This window comes from Pleurodeles waltl, chromosome 6, assembly GCF_031143425.1.
Source record: "Pleurodeles waltl isolate 20211129_DDA chromosome 6, aPleWal1.hap1.20221129, whole genome shotgun sequence".
In the NCBI taxonomy this organism is placed as follows: domain Eukaryota; kingdom Metazoa; phylum Chordata; class Amphibia; order Caudata; family Salamandridae; genus Pleurodeles; species Pleurodeles waltl.
In genome coordinates, this window is record NC_090445.1 from 1,663,976,417 (window position 1) to 1,664,003,939 (window position 27,523).

Genomic DNA, 27,523 nt, shown 5'->3' on the forward strand with positions numbered 1-27,523 from the left:
ACAGACCCCCATGCCCAATGTTGCTCTCTCCCTTGTGTGCTTTTTCATCCCTGCAGCTCCCCCATTGGTGTGCTCCATGTGTCTCTCTCTCTCTCATGTGCTTCTCTTCTTGGAGTCCCTGCGATCCATGTTTCTCTCCCCATCGTCTGCTTTTGCCCACAGACTTCCCCAAGCAGCCCAGCTCCCCGGTACAGCATTGGCAAAGCCAGTCGGTCCAAAATGCGACACAATGGTGACGGAGGTGTCCTGTCACTGAATAGCAGTTAAATACACATTGTAGATGAATGTAGAACACCTACCGTGGAAGTAACTGGAGCACAGCGGGTACCGAGTAAGTAACCTATTGTTGTTCCTTTATTCAGACCTACTGAACCCAAGATGGGCCCAGCCTTTTGCTTGTGTCAGCCTTGAGGCGCTTGAGCTTCTGTTGTGCATGTGTGCGACCATAGTGCAATTGTAAACTAGCGCTGCTTAATATTTCAGCTGGAACAGAACAAGAAATAGCAGTTGTCCGACAGATTATGATTGATTTTCTTCAGAGTTCACCGCCACAGCACCGACCTGCAGCCTGTCCTTCTTTAGATCCAATCAGGTGAGCAGAACTGCCTTTATTGTTAACTAACACAATGTAGGTCTTCCGCCTTATGTGCTTCAAAGAAGAGCTGTTGTCGCTCTGAAAGCTGCTGTCAAGTGTTTGATGTTGATACACCTGATCTTTCCTGTGCATCTTTTCTAAAACCTAAAACGAGGAAGGTATCTTAGAGCTATTGCAGATTGTATGAGTACAGTGCATGCAGGTGCAAAGGTTAATTCTCACTTTAGATATGTATTTTAGCAAAATGGCAAACCTCGCAGCTGAAAGTCTGTGTCTAACTATCCTGAAAAGCGCATATGTCATTAGACCTCTGTGAGGGTTTTCTTTGTGTTGGGGAACGTGGCATTTTGTGACCGGCAACAGAAAGAAATGTAATTCATGACAACCAAAACGTGCATCCTTTTTACAAAGGCCGATAATCCAAAACTGTGAAAAGCGTGATCTCTCTAAGGGCCAGGGGACCATGACTGATCTCTATCCAAAAAGGTACAGTGGATGAGAAGTGATATGCTGGGACATAGCATTGAAGCTATCTTTTTGTTGTTTGTTTCATAGTTTTGGTTCTGCACCAGCAGATAAAATACAGATGATTTTGTAATTCTTGAACACAAGTTACATTCTGCATTCGTATCTGAATGTACTGCTCAGGTTCATTCTCTCTCTTCTTAGCAGCTGGTAAGTACATGCTGATACTGGCTCAGACATAGAAAAATATTTTTATGGCTTGCTTAGAATTTAAACATTGCATGACAAATCTGCATAGAGGATTCCAGATAAAATTCGCCCACCTAAGATTGAACCTATAAAGTTGCATGTGGACTAGTCAAGAAGGGTAGACGTTGTGGGGGTTCAGAGGTGTTCTCCAAGCTGCATTTTCCATTAAACTAATAAGAACATTTTTATTTACACTGATTGCCCACTGTGCGAGGACCAAGCCTAGTCTCCACTGATGGACACTTACTGACCACATGTTGTGATTGAAAGCCGTGGTCTGTGGCCAATGCCTGATAAGCACATTATCAGACAGTGCACAGATGGTATTGAGGACATCTACTTGGTGGTAACCAGGGCAGGATTGGCCAAAGGTCATGCCTTTGTCCTGTAATACAACGTGAAAGCCATGCTGAGTCTCTATAGGGATCTAGTACTGGGACCAAAGCGTAGTATAACACCTCACCATGTGCCCCGTATCCACTTAGCATGTTCTAAAGCCACAGCTGCTGCCAGTGAGGTACTGGGAGCAGGGCCTGGCATAAAAGCTAAGGTCATGCCCCCGTAGTCACTTCTTTTTGCTGTAGTCACAGCATAAGGCTATACCTAGGAGGTAATGAAGCTGGGGTAGATAGGACGTGGCCTTCAAACACACTCTGGCCCTGAAAATACATGATGTGAACAAAGGCTGTACCAAGTGGGTACTGAGCACTGGGGTAAGTTACTGGTACAAGTAGGATCGAAGGATGAACCTGCACCTGATGACCACTTGGCACAGCCCACTCTCTCTGCCCCTTGAATCCACTTGTCACAGATAGATTGAGGAGGTGCAAGGCCTTTTCTTTTGCCTCACTCTGAGGCCAGTATCTATTTCAGCTGTGACATACAAACACCACACGCTGTCATACTGTTTCCGTTTCCCAAGGCCTAGGAACCCACTAAGCACCATGTTTGGCTTTGTCTGGGCCTCTTGCCTCCATTACCCGCACATCCTTTGGGTTAAGTTATTTTACCAGAGAGTCTACTGGGCATTGTCTTTGGCCATGCCCATTGTGCTCTAGACTCCAGAAGCATCCTTTGTCTGTGCAGTGCACCAAACTTCCCTTTGTCAGTGGCCTATATTTTTTGGGGTTAATTTCCCTTTCTTCTTGCCTCCATTGATAATGTTTAGACACAAACCATAACTCCTGCCCCTATCATGCACAAATTTGTTATCAATTATTTAATTTTAGATGTAATCAGTAGTGCTATTGATCATGTCATACAACATGCCATGAGAGATGTAATATGTGAGGCCATGAGCATATGAATTTCATGGTGAATTTCACTAGTGAATTATAACTGGTAAATTATAACTGGTGAATTTCACTAGTTTTAATAGTGTAAAACATTTTGGTTTAGCTGACATTTTCACCTAGCCATAACGTTACTTTAACCTTTTGGGTTTTCAGAGAATTTGTAAGGTTTTTTAAAAATGTAAAGTAAGATATTATTAGCATACCCAACTGTAATGTCTCATTAACCTTTGTTTTTTTTTTTTCAGTAAATTTCTAGGGTTTTTGGAACATAATATATTATTACCATACCTTACTATACCAGCCCCTCGCAAGCCCTTTGGTGGCATGGGGTTGAGTGCAAGACCTGGCCGCAGTCAACCCTCATAGTTGAACAATTCCACCTCCCCTTCCTTTTTTTGGGGTGACTTAGTGGATCCATGGATCCCCTCTGAATTTGCATAGGGCCGCGCTGGTCACCAGGGTATTCCCTATTGGACCCCCTCCATCAGACTCATAGGGTTAGAATACATTTATCCTGCCCACTTATACTTTTCAATTTTTTATTTTTTTATTTCCTAGGACACTGGGACTGAGTCCTCGAGTCCTAAGATGGCAGCCGCAACTCTTACTGCAGGTTGCTGCCAGACAATCAGACCATGTAGTTTGAGCTTGCGGACCCTCTGCAAAGGTACAGTGGCGTGAAATATACAACTATTTTGAACCTTCATTTCTTTAAAACTACCAAATGGATTTACACCAAACCACACAAAACACATGATTTCCGGGTATAGACCTAGATTTCAGTCAAATTTTATGTAATACAGTTCAGCACTTTTTTAAAAATGTGTTTTTATTAATGCCTGTTCAGTTTTCCTGTGGAAATTTGAATAGGGAAAATTCATTTTGGGACCCTACCTGATTCTCTGCCCCACTTGATGGATCACCCTGAAACCCCCCAGGAAGGAGCTGAGATGAATTGGGAAAGTTTTATGTAAAATCGTCAAATCTCACCAACGTTACTAGCAAACCAAAAAAATCAATTTCCTATGGAGTTGTGGTCCTAACTGTAACTACCCTGTGGCAACCACCACGGGTAATATATATATGTGGATGGCATGTGTAGCTGCAGATACACATGCTGTGCACATCCCGCCATCTGGTGTTGGGCTCGGAGTGTTACAAGTTGTTTTTCTTCGAAGAAGTCTTTTCGTGTCACGAGACCGAGGGACTCCTCCCATTTCGACTCCATTGCGCATGGGCGTCGACTCCATCTTAGATTGTTTTTTTTCCGCCATCGGGTTCGGACGTGTTCCTTTTCGCTCCGTGTTTCGGGTCGGAAAGTTAGTTAGAATCTCGGAAAAAACGTCGGTATTGTTTGCGTTCGGTATCGGGTTAGTTACAACAGATCGACACCGAATTTTGAAGAGCTCCGGTGGCCCTTCGGGGTTTCTTCGATCCCCCGTCGGGGCCTGGTCGGCCCGGCCACGTGTGACTTCAAGGCTGATGGAACGGACCCCATTCCGCTTCTGTCCAAAATGCCATAACAAGTATCCGTATACGGATCAGCATCTGGTCTGTAACTTGTGCTTGTCCCCAGAGCACAAGGAAGATACTTGTGAGGCCTGTCGAGCGTTTCGCTCCAGAAAGACGTTAAGAGACCGAAGAGCCAGAAGACTGCAGATGGTGTCGACGCCGACAGGACAAGAGCGTTTCGAGGAGGAAGAGGAAGCTTTCTCTATCCAAGAGTCGGACTCGGAAGAGCTCGAGGCCGAAGAAATGCCGAAAACCGTGAGTAAGACGTCGAAACATAAGACTCACGAGAAGTCAACAAAAGCCCAGGGGACGCCACAGCCAACAGGCCATGGCTTAACCCAAAAAATAGGTGACCGATCCAAGGCACCAAAAAAGGGCACGCTGGTGTCGAAGTCATCCGACTCCGGTCGAGATACCGCCACACAGCAATCTCGGACCCGAGACATCGGCTCAGAGACATTTCGGCACCGTGACAGCGGCACCGAACAAATTCGGCACCGAAACACCACCACGCCGAAAATTACAAAGGTTTCTTCGGAGCCTAAAAAGACGTCCGAAAAAGTTTCGGTTCCGAAACATCCAGCCTCGGAGCCGAAAACAGGTTCCTATACAGAGGAACAAGGATTGTCCTCCCAAATGCAAAAACATAGATTCGGAGAGGAACTTCAAGCAGTAGAGCCAGACTATACTCAAAGGAGGCTCCACATTCAACAAGACACAGGGAAGATAACAACTCTTCCCCCAATTAAAATAAAAAGAAAACTTGCCTTTCAAGAAAAGGACAAGGAGCCACAGGCAAAGGTGGCAAGGAAAACAACTCCACCACCGTCTCCACCACCATCAGTGCACACATCACCAGTAGCAACTCCTCCACTGATGCACTCCCTGACTCATACTACCATGAGTCAAGATGATCCCGATGCATGGGACCTTTACGATGCTCCAGTATCGGACAACAGCCCAGACTCGTACCCTGCCAGGCCGTCCCCACCTGAGGACAGTACATCTTACACACAGGTGATCGCAAGGGCTGCTGCTTTCCATAACGTCACCTTGCATTCCGAACCAATTGAGGATGACTTTTTGTTTAACACGCTATCCTCCACTCATAGCCAATACCAAAGACTACCTATGCTCCCAGGAATGCTAAAACATTCAAAACAAATCTTTCAGGATCCTGTTAAAGGCCGAGCCATAACTCCAAGGGTGGAGAAAAAGTACAAGCCAGCGCCAACAGATCCAGTTTATATTACAACGCAGTTAACACCAGACTCAGTAGTTGTCGGGGCAGCTCGTAAGAGAGCAAACTCTCATACCTCGGGGGACGCACCACCTCCAGACAAAGAGAGTCGCAAATTTGATGCTGCAGGCAAAAGGGTTGCAGCACAAGCAGCAAACCAATGGCGCATTGCCAATTCACAAGCACTTTTGGCAAGATATGATAGAGCTCACTGGGATGAGATGCAACATTTGATAGAACACTTACCCAAGGAGTTCCAAAAAAGAGCACAACAAGTGGTGGAAGAAGGACAAAGTATCTCTAATAATCAGATACGGTCTTCAATGGATGCAGCAGATACGGCTGCAAGGACAGTAAATACTGCAATAACAATAAGAAGGCACGCATGGCTGCGCACGTCGGGGTTCAAGCCGGAAATTCAACAAGCAGTGCTAAATATGCCATTTAATGAACAGCAGTTGTTTGGGCCGGAAGTCGACACTGCTATTGATAAACTCAAGAAAGACACTGATACAGCAAAAGCCATGGGCGCACTCTACTCCCCGCAGAGCAGAGGCACATTTCGCAAAACACCTTTTAGGGGAGGGTTTCGAGGACAACCGACAGAAACCACAACATCACAAACAAGGCCCACTTACCAAAGCCAATATCAGCGGGAAGTTTTCGGGGGCAATATAGAGGAGGACAATTCCAATAAAATAGAGGAAAATTCCAAAGCCCCAAAAGCCCTCAAAATAAGCAGTGACTTACAAGTCACACATCCCCATCACATAACACCTGTGGGGGGAAGACTAAGCCAATTTTACAAACATTGGGAGGAGATAACAACAGATACTTGGGTACTAGCAATTATCCAGCATGGTTATTGCATAGAATTTCTCGAATTCCCTCCAACAGTCCCACCGAAAACACACAGTATGTCAAAACAACATATAAATCTTCTAGGATTAGAAGTTCAAGCATTGCTCCAAAAAGAGGCAATAGAATTAGTACCAAAACAAGAACTAAACACAGGAGTTTACTCACTGTACTTTCTGATACCCAAAAAAGACAAAAGTCTAAGACCTATACTAGATCTCAGAATATTAAATACATACATCAAATCAGACCACTTTCACATGGTTACATTACAAGAATTAATCCCACTGCTCAAACAACAAGACTACATGACAACACTGGATCTAAAGGATGCATATTTCCATATACCAATACATCCTTCACACAGAAAGTACCTAAGGTTTGTATTCCAAGGGATACATTACCAATTCAAAGTGTTGCCAACTGCGCCAAGAGTTTTTACAAAATGTCTAGCAGTAGTAGCTGCACATATCAGAAGGCAGCAAATACATGTGTTCCCGTACCTAGACGATTGGTTAATCTAAACCAACACGCAAATACAGTGTTCACAACACACAAATTATGTCATAGAAACCCTACACAAACTAGGTTTCTCAATCAATTACTCAAAGTCACACCTTCTGCCGTGTCAAACACAGCAATACCTAGGAGCAACAATCAACACAGTAAAAGGAATTGCCACTCCAAGTCCACAAAGAGTCCAAACATTTCACAATGTAATACAAGCCATGTATCCAAACCAAAAGATACAGGTCAAATTAGTAATGAAACTCCTAGGCATGATGTCCTCATGCATAGCCATTGTCCCAAACGCAAGGTTGCACATGCGGCCCTTACAACCGTGCCTAGCATCACAGTGGTCACAGGCACAAGGTCAACTTTTAGATCTGGTGTTGATAGACCGCCAAACATACATCTCGCTTCAATGGTGGAACAGTATAAATTTAAACCAAGGGCGGCCTTTTCAAGACCCAGTGCCACAATACGTAATAACGACAGATGCATCCATGACAGGGTGGGGAGCACACCTCAATCAGCACAGCATCCAAGGACAATGGGACATTCAGCAAAGACAGTTTCATATAAATCACTTAGAACTGTTAGCGGTGTTTCTAGCGCTGAAAGCATTTCAACCCATAATAACCCACAAATACATTCTTGTCAAGACAGACAACATGACAACAATGTATTACCTAAACAAACAGGGAGGAACACACTCGACACAGTTGTGTCTCCTGACACAAAAAATATGCCATTGGGCGATTCACAACCACATTCGCCTAATAGCACAATTTATTCCAGGGATTCAGAATCAGTTAGCAGACAATCTCTCTCGGGATCACCAACAGATCCACGAATGGGAAATTCACCCCCAAATACTGAACACTTACTTCAGAATGTGGGGAACGCCACAAATAGATCTATTTGCAACAAAAGAAAACTCAAAATGCCAAAACTTCGCATCCAGGTACCCACAACATCAGTCTCAGGGCAATGCACTTTGGATGAACTGGTCAGGGATATTTGCGTACACTTTTCCCCCTCTCCCACTTCTTCCATATCTAGTAAACAAGTTGAGTCAAAACAAACTCAAACTCATACTAATAGCACCAACATGGGCAAGGCAACCTTGGTACACAACACTACTAGACCTTTCAGTAGTACCTCATGTCAAACTACCAAACAGGCCAGATCTGTTAACACAACACAAACAACAGATCAGACATCCAAATCCAGCATCGCTGAATCTAGCAATTTGGCTCCTGAAATCCTAGAATTCGGGCACTTAGACCTCACACAGGAATGTATGGAGGTCATAAAACAAGCTAGAAAACCTACCACTAGACACTGCTATGCAAATAAGTGGAAAAGATTTGTTTATTACTGCCATAATAATCAAATTCAACCTTTACACGCATCTGCAAAAGATATAGTAGGATACTTACTACATTTGCAAAAATCAAAACTAGCTTTCTCTTCCATTAAAATACATCTTACGGCAATTTCAGCTTACCTGCAAATTACGCACTCAACTTCATTATTTAAGATACCAGTCATAAAAGCGTTTATGGAAGGCCTAAAGAGAATTATACCACCAAGAACACCACCAGTTCCTTCATGGAACCTCAACATTGTCTTAACACGACTCATGGGTCCACCTTTTGAGCCCATGCACTCTTGTGAAATGAAATACTTAACGTGGAAAGTTGCATTTTTAATTGCCATCACATCTCTAAGAAGAGTGAGTGAAATTCAGGCATTTACCATTCAAGAACCATTTATTCAAATACACAAAAATAAAGTTGTTCTACGGACAAATCCTAAATTTTTACCAAAAGTAATCTCACTGTTCCACTTGAATCAAACAGTAGAATTACCAGTGTTCTTCCCACAGCTAGATTCGGTAGCTGAAAGAGCACTACATACATTAGACATCAAAAGAGCACTAATGTACTACATTGACAGAACAAAACTAATTCGAAAGACGAAACAACTATTTATTGCCTTTCAAAAACCTCATACAGGAAATCCAATTTCAAAACAAGGCATTGCTAGATGGATAGTTAAGTGCATTCAAACCTGCTATCTTAAAGCTAAAAGAGAACTGCCTATTACACCAAAGGCACACTCCACCAGAAAGAAAGGTGCTACCATGGCCTTTCTAGGAAATATTCCAATGACCGAAATATGTAAGGCATTACATGGTCTACGCCTCATACATTTACCAAGCACTACTGTGTAGATGTGTTAACTGCACAACAGGCAACAGTAGGTCAAGCTGTACTAAGAACATTATTTCAAACTACTTCAACTCCTACAGACTGAACCACCGCTTTTGGGGAGATAACTGCTTACTAGTCTATGCACAGCATGTGTATCTGCAGCTACACATGCCATCGAACGGAAAATGTCACTTACCCAGTGTACATCTGTTCGTGGCATTAGTCGCTGCAGATTCACATGCGCCCACCCGCCTCCCCGGGAGCCTGTAGCCGTTTAGAAGTAGATCTTAAACATTTGTAAATATATTACTTTAAACTTCATTATGTACATACGCATTCACTCCATTGCATGGGCACTATTACTAGCATACACAACTCCTACCTCACCCTCTGCGGGGAAAACAATCTAAGATGGAGTCGACGCCCATGCGCAATGGAGTCGAAATGGGAGGAGTCCCTCGGTCTTGTGACTCGAAAAGACTTCTTCGAAGAAAAACAACTTGTAACACTTAGAGCCCAACACCAGATGGCGGGATGTGCACAGCATGTGAATCTGCAGCGACTAATGCCACAAACAGATGTACACTGGGTAAGTGACATTTTCCATATATCAACAACATTCATGAAATACTTCACGAACGACTGCACTCCGGGATCTCTTATTTCACAAAATTCATTTATTCAGGCTCCGTTAACTTCGTTTACAGTTCAACAATCACCTGCCCTACGTGTTTCGGTCTGAGAGACCTTGATCACGGGCATTTCCGGTAGGGGGTTTCTGTTTCCACATTTATATCTACAGATAACAATTCATTAAGACTCAACATATTTCTAAATGCACTTAGAAACTACTTCTCTCTGCTTGTTAAGTTTAATAACTGCGGTCTGCACAGCTAAAACTCAACCATAATTTCCAAATAAATTCAATTATTAACTAGTGCACTATAAACTTATAATGCTGCATTCTGGGAGTTGTAGTTACCGCAAAACGAAAGCAATTTAACCAATATATATATATATATATATATTTTTTTTACAGGGACATTATAGTTAGGTTCAAATTTTACATGCATAAAACCATAGAAATTCAGCTGTTCTCGTTAGTTATTTCAAGTAACTGTAACTTGTGCCCTAAAGTAACTATAATTCGTGCCCCCACCATGCACCGTTTTCTAATCAACAATTTTACTGCAAATGTTGCAGTGATATTATCAATGATGTCATGGCTGATGTAATATCTGGTGTAATTAGCAGTGCATGGCAAATGTGCAAGTTTTAGTTATCTTAGGGGACGAGTTATATTTAATTGAAATAACTAACTATAACAGCTGAATTTCTATGGTTTTGTGTGTGTAAAATCGAATCTAACTATAACGTCTCTGTAACCCTTTACAGGGACGTTCTATTTCCTTTTTTAGTGAAATTCTAAGGTTCTTTTTATTCTATGTCCTAACTATGACATCCCTGCAACCTTTGGCTTATACTGGGTGCTCCCTTGTGCCTGGACTAAGCGAAACCTCTCTGAAGAGCTATAATGATAGCGAAACTCATGTCAGGGGTTGCCTCTGCTCATTCCAGGTTGGCTTGGGTGGTATCTTACCAATTAAAAGCTGTAATACTGTTCCTGGCATGGTGAAAGGCTTTTGTCATGTACAGCTCGGCAAGGATGACACTGTGCTAGCCCTATGCCTTAAGACTTTGCTGTAAAAATGGCAAAAGACTTTGTCATTTCTAGCTCGGCGTGGATGGCACAGGGGAAACATCCTGAACAACGAGGTCTAAACCACTACTTGCCTAAACCACTACTGCTAAACAACTAAAAAGTCTCTACAACGAAGTACTGAACAACTATTAGCTAACAAACTAATAAACCATAAAAAGAAAAGAAAAACTTACCTTAAAATTTGTTGTTCAGGCAATTATTATTCAATCAAAAGTGTTGTTTAGACAGTAGTTGTTCAGTACTTTGTTGTAGAGACTTTTTAGTTGTTTAGCAGTAGTGGTTTAGGCTATAGTTGTTTAGGAGCTAGTGGTGCCATCATGCATTCATGGCACAGTGCTAATCCTATGCTTAAAAACTTTGCTCGAAAAACAGACATTTGAGGTGAGCAAATCTAGAGTGCAGCTTATGTTGTAGGGTGCTGCTCTCCACCTAAACTCGGAAACTCTGAAACTACCCAGAGTTCTCTCTTCTCAAATATAGCTCTTTAGTAAGACTGTGGGTAGAGATAGGAGTCTCAAGTTAGTTCATCTCATTGATTAATCTGTTCTGACACTTTAAAAGACGTTATAAAAGTACCTTACTAGAATCATTTGTATTGTCTATTTTTTTTTTATGTTGTGAAGATTTTAAATTAATTCTTATTAGAAACATATTGTACATAATGCAAATAAGAATGTTTTATGAAGAAAGATAGGAAAGAAGAAAGTGAAATGAAGCAAGCACTACTCGTTATCCTCAAGTATATCATAGCCACTTCTCGGGGGCTTTGCAATTTCTTCTAATTTTTAAGCCTAATGTGTTTGTTCCTCATGGATTCACAAAAAAACAAAGTGTTTCGTTTTTAAAAGTGTTAACTCTCTCTGCGCTTGCAAGCGACTTGGCTTACGGACAGGATTGGCAATTTCAAAATGTGTTTCCTTCCTGTGCATTATAATAGCCTTTCAACTTTGCGAGAGCTCAAATTACAAAGGATTATTATCCATCGCAGTGGATTGATATTTCTCCAACTAGGTTTTTGCCTATCGAAAGCCCCGGATTAGCAACTGAGAACATGTTATGCAGTGTGTGAACTCGAGAAGAACAGCATAACGGGGAGGCTCTTCAGACCGTTCCTGCCCTCCGTAGACTTTTCCACTCCAGTATTATTCGGCCATGCAGGCTTTTAGGGATTATGGGCATTCTGTGTGAAGATCGCTTTCTCGGCTCTGTTAGCACGAGTAACGCGTCAAGTAATGGGAGCTCGGAACGCTGTTGAGTGGAGCTGCTCGTTCATAATGGACACTGGTTTGCATTCATATGAGAAATAGCACTTTAATTTTTATTCTTTGCCCAGAAGTTTTTAGAAGAATGTCTACTGACAACAAAACAACCCTGTTTTACCAAGTTAAAGGTTCGTTCTGCCGATATCAAGCAATTATCTGCTGATCCTCAAAAACATACACTCCCCGAAGGTATCATGCAGACCAGAATCCTGCATGATGGGGAAGGTTATGATTATATGTAGTCCGGATCTAAAATCATTTAACATACTCTTGCTGTGCTGCTACTCCCACAAAGTGAAACAATAAATATCTTTATTGGGTAATAAAGTCCTGCTCGTCGTATGCCTTAAAACTCTTGAATATCACAGATGCATTCTGTGCATATATTTTTTAGCTAGGTGCAATTCTACAGCAATTTAGCTTGGCCTCCTGCATGCCATTGCTCATTACCTACCCTAATGTAAATAAGCCTTCAGTTAAAAGCCAATTTTGAGTGGTTCTCTTTCAGTCGTTTCTTAAAGCAAAGTTTGTTAGGCCTTACCCTGAGCTTCTGATTTACGACAGTTCACTTTTTGGTAGCGTTTGCTGAACTTTGACTTGATTTTTGTCCTTAGTAAGTATCCCATATTGAGTGAGCATTTCAACCAAACCTGCCTCAGGTGCTGTTGTATCCTTTCATAAACCTGAAATATATTGATGTGCGATAAACTTAGTATAATGATTATTTGTTCAAACCTTGCCAGGCTGTCTGGCTTAATAGTCAGCATGTACAGAGATTCACTATTATTTTTATGTTGAAAGTAACACTTTCTATTTCTCTAAAGGGTGTTGTAATATTTGATATACAATATGTAAGATCTAACAACTTTCTTAATCGATAACTGTTGCATAAAGTGATATACGATGAAGTTATGACAAGTAATTTTATGTGGCTTCTTTTCTTGATTAGATGTATCTTGCAGGGTTAGAATTTGATGTTTGATGCTGACGCATGTCCAGAATGGTTCTTGTATTGTTAGAAGTGGTGTACTTTGTGTTGAGTTATAAATTGTTGTCAGGATGTGACTGGGGCATCCAGTTTGTTTCCATTTACCAGTTTTTACAAATTACAGAGCCTGGGGCCAGACCTTTCGGAACCCTCTCTCTAACATACGCTGTCTGCATAAGTTCCATATTTATTGGCCGAAGGGAAACTTGGCATTTAGAAATCTCTAAAAAAGTGTGGGTTTTTTTAAATATCCAAACTCCTTTCGTAGAAAAATAACTCTATTTGATTTGCATTCCTTGAATGTATTCTCCTAGCCATTAAAGTGACAGATAAATATGCTTAAGAATAATTATGTGGCTAATGCATATCTTAACTTGCTTCAAGAGCATCATTGTATGATTTTAGCAGACATCAGTTCGAGAAAGTTCCACTTGGAGCTTGCGGCCTTCTAATTGGCTAAGTTTATACTGATTTGTTATGATAGAATAAATCGGACTAGGTATTGAGTGCTAAATAGTAGCCCAAGAGGTAACATTACAATCTTGTATCTATTTCTTTGAAACTGTTGCACAAAAAAAGGTCTAATTTGATTTTATGTTGAATTGTATTTTAAAACTCATTCCTGCACTCAGCCGCTCTCCTTTTCTTCCCCTTTTTAGTTCCGAAGAGGTTCTGTCTCTCCTTGACAAAAAGAGCTCCCACTACACGGCCATTGTGTTTGAAAGCAAAGACTCTTATGTTGGACGCGAGGTAATCCTTTTGGATGTTAAAACTGTTTTGGTACATAATAGATGGGGTCTTTAGCATGGGTCAAATGAGACGTGAGGAGTTGGGGGTGCTCATAAGCAATGTCCTGGGTCCCTAGAAAGATCCAACATGAAATGAACCATGAGACAAAACTCTATTAAGTTTGGAAAATTGTGTATGTCTCTCTATTAAGTCATCCACAATCTGAACCAAGCAGATTGATCATTGGTTTGTGGAGAAGGGACACCGGCACCGCCGGAGTCACTGCTGTGCCTTTTACAAATCTAATGGAATTGGAAGGAAACCAGAAGTAAGAACAAAAGAAGGATAAGATAACTAAAGAGGGCATTTTGTAGTTCATAATACTTCTTGAGTCGACATTGTACAATGTATGTGAGTTCTTTTTGGTAGACATTATGGGGCTAGAGTGTAAGGCAGCTGAGAAAGGTGACAGTCGCTAGGCGGGAGCAGTCGCCCCTTAAGACATCGCTAAGGGCCATAAAGACTGTGTTGCCTGGAAGCAGGTCAGAAAAATCTCACTTTGCCTCAGCACGTGAATGTTCAGGCATATATGCTGGCTGGGAATAAACCTCATTTTAACCTTTTCTAGACAAGTAGCAGCTGCATCCCGCATTACTTTGTTTTATGTCCAGATTGTAACTCTTATGTCTCGGGACTCCCTGGCAGTACCTAGCATGTTGTAAATGTTCTTGATTTCAATCATCATTCACCTCAGTCACCGCTGGTGAAGATGCACCTCAATCTGAGATGTTTCTTGCTGATCAGAGTGATACTATTCAAAATATTCCATTTTCTGTTCCCCGTGTCGATTGTTTCTTTTTTTATTTAAGTCTTAATACATTTGAGGTGTCTCAAACAGAAACTTGTTCCAGCTGTTTATCTATGGTAAGGTGTATTTAGATGTGAATACATATGAAATGCACCATCTTATCATAGGACACCATATTGGTTGCAATGCAGTGTGCATTACACCTACGGGGTTGCGAGCACATAGGATTCCCAGTGTTTAAGCAGGAACAATATGAAGGAATGCTATTTACCCCTAGCCTTGATCCTGATATTTTGGCATTAGTTGTCGGTATGCTTAGGGTACAACTTTTATATCTGTGAGCAGCCTCTTCCAAGCACTGTACATTGTCTGCAGCTGACAAACTACTAAATGTTTGTAGCAGCGGCATCAATGAAAACCCTCACACGTTTTTCTTTTTCAGTTCCAGCACTCAGGAACTTTGTTCCTACCTCTGCTGCTGACTAGCATTTGCTCTGCTCCATATGCATTGCTATGATTTTGAGCTACATACATCCAAGAAGGATGGCAAGTAATGTTGCTTGCCTAGTAATTGAATCTTTGAGAGTGTGACTTCACTACAGCCTCCATTTAAGGAGGAGGCCATTTATTTTACTGCTTTGTTCTTGTTCCTTTACCGTTGAAGCTGTTTAAATTCCTAGGTCTCAGAACGCCTGCCTGGTCTCTGTGTGAACTAGTTTTGAGATTGCATGAAATGACTCAGAATGAGGAAATGGCATTATTGATTCTTTCACATTTATGATGAAAGAATAGATTTGGCACAAGGCCTTAACAAAAAATTAGTTTGATCTTGCATTTTCTGTTAATATTTTTTTAGTTTAAGCATATATAATGTTAAAAATATGTTTGTATCCTAAATTGTAAAATGTTTTGTGTTCTCGAACGCTAAAGTTGGATACATTATTTAAATATGGGGATGACTACAATGTGATGTTATACTTTAAAGTACTATTTAGTGTAAAAATGAGGAATAGAAACGTTCTTGCCTCCTCCTCAGAGGTGCTTAAAACACTCTTAAATTGTTTACTAACATTTCTCTTTATTTCATGTTCTATAGTTTCTCCTTTGCTCTTCTCCTCCCTGTCTCTTGCCTTTGACTCTGTCTCATAGCTTTTGGATACCCACAAATAGTAGCGATAAGAGCCATGAGGAAGGGTGATTTGCAAGATACTACAAAGATACAGAAGGACACCAGGAACGAATATGTTGATTTTCTTTTTTTTTTTGTACATTTATTAGCACACTGCATAGATCTTATAGTTAACTGTTTTTGCACTGACTCCACATGTAAGATATCAAATTTAGACCTTGAACATGGAAACATACTATGACAAGTGCTTCTGTTTTTACTGTGTAATATTTGACGTTTCTAGCAAAAGTGAGTTGCAGTTATTATTTTTTGTGATTCCTGGCAGGTATAATTTCCACCCACATACTATTGTGAACCGTACACAAGCAGATGGCTTGTGAGTCATGTAGCAGTTAATTTTTTCAATGTTAATTTCTAATTATTTTTATATAATTTAAATATGTTTATGGTAACAATGAAAGGTTTGTTTCTTAGCAGATGACTAAGACATACATTTATGCAGCCACTCTACTTAAGATTGACATATGCCTGAGTGAGTGGGACACAGTTTATCCAGTATTAGAAAATTGGAATGTTGAGAGTACCACTCAAGACAACTGACTCGTTCAGAGCCAATAATTGTTTTTAAAGGCCTGCGGCGCCAACATTTTAATATTTCTTTCTGTTTATCCCTTGTTAATTTAGAACATTTTAACTACACTGGTCGGGGCTTTGAGCCGTACCAGTTCCAGTTATTAAAGTCTCTCATCTGCGACTGTGGCTTACAGCCTTTGACAACCTTTGCATTGAGCTATAATAGATATTTACTTAATGAACCCAATACTTTCTGGGAGCTCTAGTCCTGTTTTATTTTCAATTGAACCAGAAGGAGTAAAGTACCATATTGATACAGTTAGTAAATTGAAAACCCCAGACTGGAAACATTCTGTTTTGGTAACACAGAATCTTGTGGTGTCCATAACTTTATTGCAAAGAGCCACAGGGCTTTGACATAATTCACCAGTGGTAGCAACCATGCAGCCCCATGCTAAAAACCAAAATCCTTGAAGGATGTCTTAAATAAATACAACATTTTGAAGTGCTTTTGGCAAAACATCTGAATGTATGCTCTTTTGTATTATTTTATAGGGCACTAGTGGTAAGATCATATTTCACTTTACAGTAAAGTTCCAACAGTGCTTATCATAAGCAGAGGACTTAAACGTTCAACTCTGACCTGTGTGCCTTACATAACATTTTAAGGCATCCTATCAAAGTGGCGAACGTAGTAGTAAGAATGTTGGGTAGTTTGGCTTCACAGTAATATCTGGAAAGCAGAGCATTGCTGCAACTATGTGTTCTTGTGCTGATTGTTGCTAGACCAAGATACTTGACAACAAGACTGCACAACTTACATATGATGAACATTGTTGGTAAGATATTTCCATTTGTCAGCGAGCTTCACAATTATCAGTGACAAATAATAATTTGCTGATGTGAAGTTCGTATTTATAGCACTTCATAGAAGAGTGATTATGAAATATTTTAAACTCGTTCACACTTAAATAAGTTTATCCCACTTGCTAGGAGTTTCATGTGCTAACCCTCTGACATCTATATATTGTCATTTTGACTATCCAGGGGCATTACCTCATTGAAATCTTAGTATTGTTATATGCCAGTCTCAAGTCGTTCTCTTGCTTCAGGTGATTTTGTTTGATGTATAATCGACACCCAGCTTTTTTGTGCTTTGTACCAGGAATTCGAAAGCTATACGTTTGTGTACTTTAAAAAAAATAGTCTCAGGTGTACTGTAAATTACTAGTCCTAACATAAAAGTATATTTGAGTCCAGTAATTTACTGGTAGGGTTCCTGAGAAGCTACAAATTGTTTGCCATTTTTTAATTTGTTAAACAACTTGTTAATTTCTGAAGGCACGTTAGCTGTAGTTACAAATTATTTTTGCGTATATTTTCAAGCATCTTACTTCATCATGAAAAGTCAAACACTCGATGTCAGCAACTTGACACATTGTAGTAGTCTTACTCGAGTTATGATTGAAAAGTAAACACATAAAATGAAACATAGAAACAATTAACATGCTTTCCGTGAAATGTACCAAGCCTTCATTGATGAGTAAATGCATTTACTCATCTTTACACAATATTATGCCAAACAAAAGTTTCCCTCACGAGCCAAACCAACAGCTTTGTTGGGAGATGGTGGTTCTAGTTGTCTCTTGCATCCACCTGGTAATTAGACATTCTTCGTCCAAGGGTTTTTGGACATTTTTGCCACTTCAGCCAATTGATAATTTTATTTGTGATTTGTTAAAATAAGTATTCAAAGGTTACTCTCATATTGTAATAAAAGCTAAAGCACAAGCGATGAGACCCTTAAGTGCAAAAATAAAAACCAAATCAATCACATTACCATTGTAATAAAATATTGTTTTGATATCCACCATAAGCTTACATGTAATTTAAAATGTAATCACTTTATGAAAAAACTAAAAGTACCCATCAGCCAGAGCTATAGCATCAGATGCCATCATGAAGAGAAACTAGAATGCTTTATTAATCAACTTTTTTTTTGGCTTTTGGATAGGCGTTAAAAATAATTTTCATGGAACAATACATTCAGGGCAGTTATTAAAAAAAAAAAAAAACAGATGTTATTCAGGTCGCGTGTTACACTTTCACTAGCCGAACTTCAATTTCCCACGCTCACACTATGGTAGCTTGGGATCTCTCCCACCCTCATCAGCACTAGCAAGCCTCATTTGTCTGGTGATGCGGTATTAACCATATATTAAGCAATGTCCAGCTGCAATTAAAAATGGCATTTATATATATATATATATATATATATATATATATATATATTTATATATATATATATATAATGAGCATTTTCTACAAACACAATCTAAATCATTTCTGTAAGAGAGGTCAAAAGATTATTTCTAATCTGAGTAAAGCATATCTCTATAATAGGTTTTATACTCCTAAAACCTTGGTATTATTTTTTATTTTAGCTTTTAATTATTCTGTTTAACTAATTTGTTTCTATTCCGGTGAGCCTACTTCTTTCTGATAGGCTTGATTAACAAAGACAATGGGAAACATCATACAGAAATGAACACTTGCTTTCATTCAAAATTGTTGCATCCTTTGTTATTTTTCGGATCGTGGCCCTGTCATTAAAGCCAAGACTGATTAAAAATACTCATATTTGTGAAGATAACTTAGTCATATTCTTTTTGGAAAAAAAACATTTTTTTTTTGTTTGAGTGCACTAAACATTTCACAGTTAAGAAATCAAATAAATACTTGAAAAGGATTAACATTTTAATAAACTAAAAAATGCAACAAGAAATGCAGATTCAAAGTATATTATTTAAAAGCTAAAGCAAGGGTTTCTAGAAGAGAAAATTTTAATGATAATCAATGTAAATTATATACTGGTCCTTTTTTATACATTTTTGTGGCTCACCAGCCAGAGAGAGATGAAACCAGATTAAAAACAAATTTCAATATTTCCAATGTGGAGACTAGTGTGGTGGCTTCCTTTTATATTTATTTATGTAATATTGAGTTATTTTGGGTAACTTATGCATGCCAGTCACTTTCACTTTAACCAACTTGAGTAAGACGTAAGGATAAATGCTATTTGCACAATTTAATCTGCTCCTCCAGATATCTGCCTCCGAAAGAATAAAGGTTATAAAATGTGCCTAGATTAGAACCTGCAGCTCTAAATACTTACACACAAGTGGTTCCTCTGTCTCCTTTTCTAATTCAACACTTTCCAACTTTGCATCAATTAATTATTTGGAAATGTATGTGCATTCTCTCTTTTGCCTAACTGGGTACAAATGTAAGACCATGCATTTTTCAGGTATTGTTTTACTTTAAAAGGAACATAGAATATGCCTTGGCCTTGCATATCGCTTACACGCGGTCTTTTCATCCCCAGGTGATATTAGACCTAATTCAATATGAAAACATTCTGGTAAGGCGAGTGCTGAACTCCGATAAGGCATCACTAGAGAAGCTTGGTATTAGTGCGACTCCTTCATGTTACCTGATCTATCCGAATGGTTCCCATGGATTAATTAACATGTGAGTACTTAAATGGCTGTAAGGGATATGTGGAGAATTTCAAGGGGCTTCTAGCTTTACTCCTGTATGTTTCACAACAGTTTAACTACTTGCATGCATTATTGTTTTTATAGTAATATTAGAAGCTGTTTTGTTTTTTTTCTTTTAAACACTGGCAGTTTTTAACAAATGTTAGCAGGTTTAAACAAATGCAGTGGAAGAATTCATTGTAGTGAATTCAGTTCTGAATTTCTTTTGTTTGCTTATGTCACACAAACCACCAGTGTTTCTAATGTTGTGTTTCCACACTTCTCTCATTTGCATGGCCTTGTTGCACTTTTAGTGTCAGAACACCCTTTTCGCATGGTTCTCTATTTTCTCTTTTTTAGTACTCAAGAGTCGATTGCCATTGTTTTTTTTATTTTTTATTTTTTTATTGAAGGTTTGTCAATTCACAGTTGTCTTTAGTGGTTGTTTGTGTGATGAATATATTGTTATTGATCCTTTTGGGCTCTTTGTGGTCTAGTTTGAGTAAAGTTTTGACTGTGTTAGGAATTTTCTGTTAATTTCCAGCTGTATGGAAGGCTGTCCATCGCTCATCTTGATATGTCTAAGCTACTGTTTTTCATCTTGTTGTTAACTCCTTCGACTTGTACTTTGGTTCTGAAATTACATACATATATTCACTGTATTTATCTGTGTAGCTAAGCAAATCCAGCTCACTATTCAGCAATATGTAGACCTGTTCCTACAGGTTATTATAACATTTTTCTAATTTATTTTTTCATTCACAATATTCTTTCATGCCAAAGAGAAGCAGGTTAAAGAATTGCCAAATTACATGTCTATTATTTTTAAAAGTGGAGTTTCACTGCCTAAAAAGGCCCATGTGAATGTATGTGAAATATTCAGTTACAAGTGTGTGTGATAATGTGAATACATAGGTACCCTTCTCAGCATAACAGAGCTTCTTTGAGCTAGTTACCTACCGTCTCTGCTAGCAACAAACTAATATTTGCCTTCCGCTGGAGGGAGGTTTAAAGGGCGTGCATCAGTTTAGGTAAAAGTGAGTGGAGCTATCTGCATAGCTTAGATAATTTAAAACTGAGAAGGCTCTGTTCCTAACCACAGTGAAACTACTGCCTTGTGGCATGTCCAAAAGTTATTGATCTTGACTGAACTGTAGCAGATCTATATCTTGGTCTTGCCAAGGACCTATTTGCCCTTCTTCAGGTTATTTAAAATGCTGCCACCGGTTGATTGCAGGGATGGCTTGTGCTTTGTTATCCAGACATTGACAAGGGGCGTACATTCTTGAATGACACGCTTTCACTCTTGAGTCTTTGTTTGTCAATGTCTTTTTTTTCTACAACTCATTTTGGGAGGCAAAGAAAGGATGTCAAATAAATGCTTTGTCATAGTAGAGTCGCACCTCCCTATCTTGGATATAAATCACTTATTTTTCTGAAACATGGTTACCTCAGTCTTGCTATATTCAGCGGCTTCTTTTTGTGGCAAGTATATTTTTCCATCTACATCTCAGTGCAAAGATATCTTTTGGGTAAAAGCGTGCTTCATAAATGCTGCATGTAACATAATGATAATGGGGACATCTAGGACAAGGTCCTGATTACCCTTTGTTAACCACACCTTCTAATAAGCCTTCTGGAATTAGGTTTTTCAATGTGCAATGTGAAGGTAGTGACTGCTATATCCCCAAGTTCCATAACCTTGAATGAACGAATGTGTGAACACTAGCTTTCACAAGTATTCAGAACTAATAGGGCCAGGGTGGCATCTAATGAAAATGAATCTTCTGTTTCAAGTGCATCTTCCCAAAAAAATAGACTTGCCCCAAAACCAAGTCTGTAGCTGAATCAAACAATTAATCCTGGTTGATTGGTGGAAACATTATTTCCCAGCCATCTTTGCCCATCCTAAAAGACCAGAAGACATTTTCTCTGTGGAAAGCATTAGTGAATTAGGAAACATTTTTGTGGCCTCCTACACTTTAATCATTTACTGAGAATGTTTTCCTGTTGGATCTGAACTTGATCATCACCTCTTTGGTTCATAAAATTATTCAGACCCATGGCATCTAATGTCATTGATCTTGTGACTTTGAAAACAGTATCCCTAGTTCCTACTACATCCACTGGAAGGACTGGTGAGTTTTATTTTTAGTAAGGACCGTTTTGTTTGGAGTACACTTTTTAATGGCAAAGTATAACTTACCTTCTTTTAGAAATCAGATCATCTTATTCCTATAGTGTCCTTACAACCGGAGCAAAGCAGAGGAGGTTATCTGAAGCTTGCAAGATGAGTTCAACCACATGTGAAACTTCATGCTCATTCAAACAGAGCTAATGCAGCATAAGTGGCTACACAGAGCCATGTGCTTACTGCAGACATTTGACCGGCACCTAACCTGATTATCCTGCCTGATTTCTACAGCCTGTAGTAACAGGGAGTATCTTGCCACAAAGATTCGACTTTTTGGCCAAGATGTTCTCTGCAATTTATTTACTTGACACCAGTTCTGACAAATGCTGTGACCTGCTCAGTTTTTACAGAGGCTTATCCTGAAGTTCCCATACAGTTGGAAAGTCGAGATGCCTCAGGAGGAAAAAAGTATTCTCATGGACACTGCAATATTTTTAGTCCTGGCTGTCTTCTTTACAACATCCACGTGCCATCCATTCAATCCATAACTTAGAAAGAAAGACAAATATGAAGACTGACTACATTGGTTGATAAGCAAGAGTAGGAGAATGTCTGGGTGAAGATGCAGGACACAATCACTTAGGTGCACTGCAAAATAAATGCATAGTGACAGGTTTTGTGGAATAGCTTTTTCAAGTGCCGTCGATGCTGCAGGCCTTCCCAACCAGCCGTTAAGGAGGCAGAGCCAGGACTAATCATTGTGCAGTGATTTTCTTTCTTTATTGACCCAATCATTTATCTAATCAAATCTAATGAGGTACACCAAAGTGGCAGAGTTTTTCCACTTTCTCTACATCCCCCTGTAGGATCTTCATTGAAAAGGATCTTTCTCACCTTTGTATTTTACCACTGCCAAAAAAATATAATCGAAGACTTGGAGAGTTTTGAATCGGAGATGGGAGACTGTTCTTCTCGCTCATTGAGAAGGTTATGAGGCTGTCATATGCCTTGTATTGCCCCTTCGCTTCATGTTAATGTCATATTTTTTAAGATGATTGCCAAGGCGCTCCTAGAGTGGGCACCCTAGCAAATGAAATTTCCAGTATTAAAAGTATTTTTGTTGATTTGGGGGACAATGTGTTCTTGATGGCAAAGTGCGATAAGTATAGAAGTACAGATCTCTTTACAAAAACAGCAAGACGTGAGAAATTCAGGGTGACAAGGTCCTCCCTAAACTAAAGGGCAACTTTTGCTTGCTGAAAGGCGCAAGGCAAATAACATATATGCTCTAATTATGGAACAAAATTGACAGATATGCCTTTCTCTTCCCTGCAAAGGGTTGAGAGCATAGGGCCATGCTAAGTGAAGACCGAGAAACATAGCAGCTACTAATGATGAAATAGCTTACCACCCCCTCAGCCAGAACCACTCCTTTCAGGGTGTATGGGCTGTGCCACCCTTAGCGCTATGCTTTCCCCTTGCATCAGGAGATCCATCACAGTCCTAGCGGTCTTGTTGAATAGTAAATGCTGCCTGGCAACCAACACTTTTTTGCCTCAAGAAAGTACCTGGATATTTGTAGTTCAGTACATAGATAGAATCTGTGTACATCATAAACACTCAGGCCAAACTCTGTGTGTTTTGTCATACAGCTTAGCCCGATAACTTCCCAAATACTTCTCAGTTTTCCCCTCATTGTCCTCTGAAAAGAGAGGTCCGCTCCAATCTTAAGCCTGCTCTTTGTGCACCTGCTTAGACAAGGTGCTGCACATTCATTCTCTTTTTGCTTGAAGGTGTGAGAGTAGTTTGACTGATTGTAGACTAACTTCATGGGAAGATAACTTTTTATTGTGGTTAAAGTAGAAGCTTCACTACTGTCACCTGTGTATTTTTCAGACCTGCAGTTGCCACCAAACATTTCTGAGGTTTGCATCATTGATGAGAGATGATGCAGGCTCTGTAAGGGATGCTTCATGTTTGTTTGACCAGACAGGAAAGCAGAATTTTGCAGAGAAGAGTGATTCGATAGAGGCTTGTTATTGCAGATTCCTTACCTTTTGACTTTTCCCAGCCATCAGTCTGGATTTGGAGATTTTTCTCGAGTAGTACCCCTGCGCCGCTAGGTGGCATCGATCAGCTTGTGTCTGTCATTGAATACGCTGGATATGAAATTGCAGGTCCTATAGCAATGCTACCTGGCAAGATGACGTCAGTTGAATAGTGACAAGAGGCTGGACACACTTGGGAAAAAGAGGTTTTCTTCCACCAGCCTGACATTGTGGCGGTGAACACTGCATGCCTTTGGAGCCATTATTCCCACACATTGTGAGATACGGTGCTGCCACAGGTCCTGGAGAAGGCCCGGCTGTACTTTCTCAAGCAGTTGCTGATAGGAGACTCACAGCAAAGTTCACAATCCAATATGGACTAGACACAACTGACTCACTGGGCAGAGTAGTTGCAGCGACAGTGGCGCTTAGGCTCCATGCCTGGTTGTGGACGTCGGGGGATGTTCAGGCTAACCTTGTGGACAGTCCCTTTGATGGTAACCATCTCTTCAGAGAGAAGACAGACTCTTCGCTCAAGCGCTTAAGGATTCTTGTGCTACGGCCAGGTTCTTGTGGCTTGCGGCGGGCCCTCGTCCACCTCAGTCTGCTTTTCGCCCATTTTGTGGCTACAGAAGGGGCGGGCAACCACATCCATTCCCCTCCAGCCACTGCTCTGCACATGCTGCCCAGCCTCTGCATGGCCGGGGACGTGGGATCTATTTCCCTCGTGGATCAGGGAGCCAGCGGTCTTGCAAGTCCACTGCACCCCCTCAACAGCTGCCTCCAAATCTTCCTAGTCAGACACTTCCCCACCAGGGACCAGTTGTAGCGCCATCACCTGCTCCGCTGGCAGTCCATCACGTCAGACAGGTGAGTTTTGCAGTTAGTCTGAAGGAGCTACTCCCTCCCCTTCAAGTCTACCCCTCCATCCATGCCATCATTCTACAATCGAATGACGGAGGATCACTTGGCACTCCTCCGAGAGGAAGTTACGGCTCTCTTGGCCAAGGGAGCCATCAAGAGGATACCTGTGCCAGAAGTAGGTTGTGATTGTTATTCCTGCTGCTTTCTGGTGCCCAAAAAGGACAGGACCTCTGCCCTATCCTAGACCGATGTTTCAATGTCTAGCCTGGATTTTGATGATAATCACTCAGAGGCCTCTGCACCTCATGGCCTCCTATTAGTGACACCTGCCAGATGGCATATGTGGGCTCTACAGTGGTTACCTGAAGTTCCAGTGGACGCAGCATCAGGGGAATCTCTCTGCCATGGCCCAGATCTCCTCAGGGCAGGAACTACGTGAGATCTGCAGTGGTGGCTAATGAACTTCTTTTGGGCCAGAGGCAAATCCCTCTCCTTTCCCCAACCAGATCTGACAGTAGTGACAGGTGTGTCACTACTGGGATGTGGTGGCAACCTGGGAGAAGAGGAGATAAAAGAATTCTGGTGCCTTGGGAAGTCTGGACTCCACATTAACCTTTGGGAGCTCTGGACGATCAGCTTGGCATTGAAAGCATTTCTTCTCTCTCTCAAAGGTAAGGTAATGCAGGTGTTCACGGACAACACCAGTGCCTGGTGGTAGTGCACCAAGCAGGCGGAGTGGGGTCGTGGATCCTTTGTCAAGAGGCTCTATGCCTCTGAACGTTTCTGGAACATCAACATTTCCCTGAAGGCTCAACATCTGGCAGTCTTTCTGTACGTCAGAGTAGACAAACTCAGCCGACAATGCTTAGTCACTAATGAATAGTGTCTCCATCTGAAGGTGGCACAAGGTCTCTTTCAGCAGTGTGGTGATCTTTGGTTAGATCTGTTCGTGTTGGCAGAGAATGTGCAATGTCAGCAGTATTGCGCATTGGAGTTTCCAAGGTGGTAATCGCTCTGCAATGCTTTTCATCTTGAGTGGGACTCAGGCCTCCTGTACGCCTTTCTGCCCATACCACATCTGCCCAGAATTCTCAAAAAGATCAAAAACTGAGCCAAAGTAATCCTTGTGGCCTCTGGATTGTGCACAAAGAGCCTGGTGTCCTGAGCTATTGAGCTTGGCCATCGATCCTCAGATCAAACTGCTCCTTCTAGGGGATCTTCTGTCGCAGCACCAGGGAGAGCGTTCTCCACCCAAGCCTGTCCAGTTTCGGCCTTCTTGCATGGAGATTGAGTGGCGGAAGTTGACACCTTTTGACCTTCCTCCCGAAGTCTGTAATGTTAGCTAGGCAGCCAGACGTCCGTCCACCAAAACAGTGTATGCCAGTCTTTGGAAGAAATTTTTTGGCAGGTGCACAGACAAGTCTGCTGGCACCCTTTCTGCCCCTCTTTCTGAGGTTCTCTTGTTGATACTTTCCCTTGCCCAGCAGGGTTCTGCTATGGGATTCACAAAGGTTAGTTTTCTGCTGTCTCTGCGTTTTTGAGGTTCCCTGATCAACCTTCCTTGTTTAAGTCTCCAAAAGTAAAATAGGTTCCTTACCGGCCTTACTCATAGGTTTTCTTCATCTCCATTCTTTATACCCCAACAGGATTTGAATTTAGATTTTGACCTTTCTGGTGTGCTGTACATTTGAGCCGCTCCACAATTGTCCTCTCGGACTTCCCACTTTTAAAACAGCCTTCCTTATGGCGGTTACATCTGTCTGCAGGGTGAGTGAGCTGCAGGCGTTGTCATCTAAGTCACTCTACCTTTCCATCTATCCTCACAAAGTGGTGCTTTGCACTAGGGCCTCCTTTCTGGCAAAAATTGTTACCCCCTTTCATGTAGGCCAGTCCATCACCTTGCCTACTGTTTGCACACCCCCACATCCTTCTAAGGAAGAGGAGAGACTTCACCTCCTGGACCCAAAAAGAGCATTGGGGTTCTATCTTGATCGTACAAAAGAGTTACGTGTGGACGATCAACTCTTTGTCAGATATATGGGTGCAAAGAAAGGTCAGGCAGTGCAGAAGCGGATCATCTCACAATGGGTCGTACTCCGTATTAAAATCTGCTGTGCCTTGGCCAAGAAGCAACCACCTGAAGGTTTGCGTGCTCCTTCTGATAGAGCAACAGCTGTGACCACTGCATTAGCACGGGGAGTTTCAGTCCTTGCTATGTGTCAGGCGGAAACGTGGGCATCAAACACTACTGCCTGGATAGTCAGGTCTGTGGGGACCGGTACTTTGCCCGTTCTGTCCTGCAGGACTTTCTGGTTTGATCTTGGTTTACAGACCCACCTCTGGGATGGTATTGCTTCCGTATCTATTCAAAAAAGAAGGAATCTGCAACTAGAAGTCTCTTAGATGAACAAGTTACTTACTTTCAGTAACGCCTTCTCTGGTAGAGACATATTCTAGTTGCTGCTTTCTTACCGACCGACCAACCCATCCTCCCCATTCTGCGAACCTGATTTCAAGGGATAGGGACTCTCCTTTCAGGGACTTAGTTTAGATGCACCAGTGGTCATTGTTCTTCATGGCTATGCGCTTCTGGTGTGTCAAGTCGTGGAAAAAAAAGTCTGCATGCTGGGGTAGTGCCTATATAGGACCCGCAACATCATATCTGACGCGGACGACGACCGATGCGGATCTGATCAATGCCAACTACTCGCAGGTGTACTGCTTGAGAAAAATCTCCAGATCCAGACTGGTGCCTGAGGAAATTCAAAAGGTAAGTAAACTACAGCTAG

At 41.1% G+C, this 27,523-nt stretch overlaps 1 protein-coding gene across 1 annotated transcript in view; it reads left to right on the forward strand.

Annotated features, from left to right (window-relative positions):
* QSOX2 (quiescin sulfhydryl oxidase 2) overlaps positions 1-27,523 on the forward strand; it is a 214,702-nt gene that overhangs the window by 82,046 nt on the left and 105,133 nt on the right. Inside the window, exons 4-6 of the mRNA XM_069241624.1 lie at positions 484-592; positions 13,570-13,660; positions 19,535-19,680. Of these exons, the coding sequence (XP_069097725.1) occupies positions 484-592; positions 13,570-13,660; positions 19,535-19,680 (346 nt within the window). The remainder of the gene's footprint in view (positions 1-483; positions 593-13,569; positions 13,661-19,534; positions 19,681-27,523) is intronic.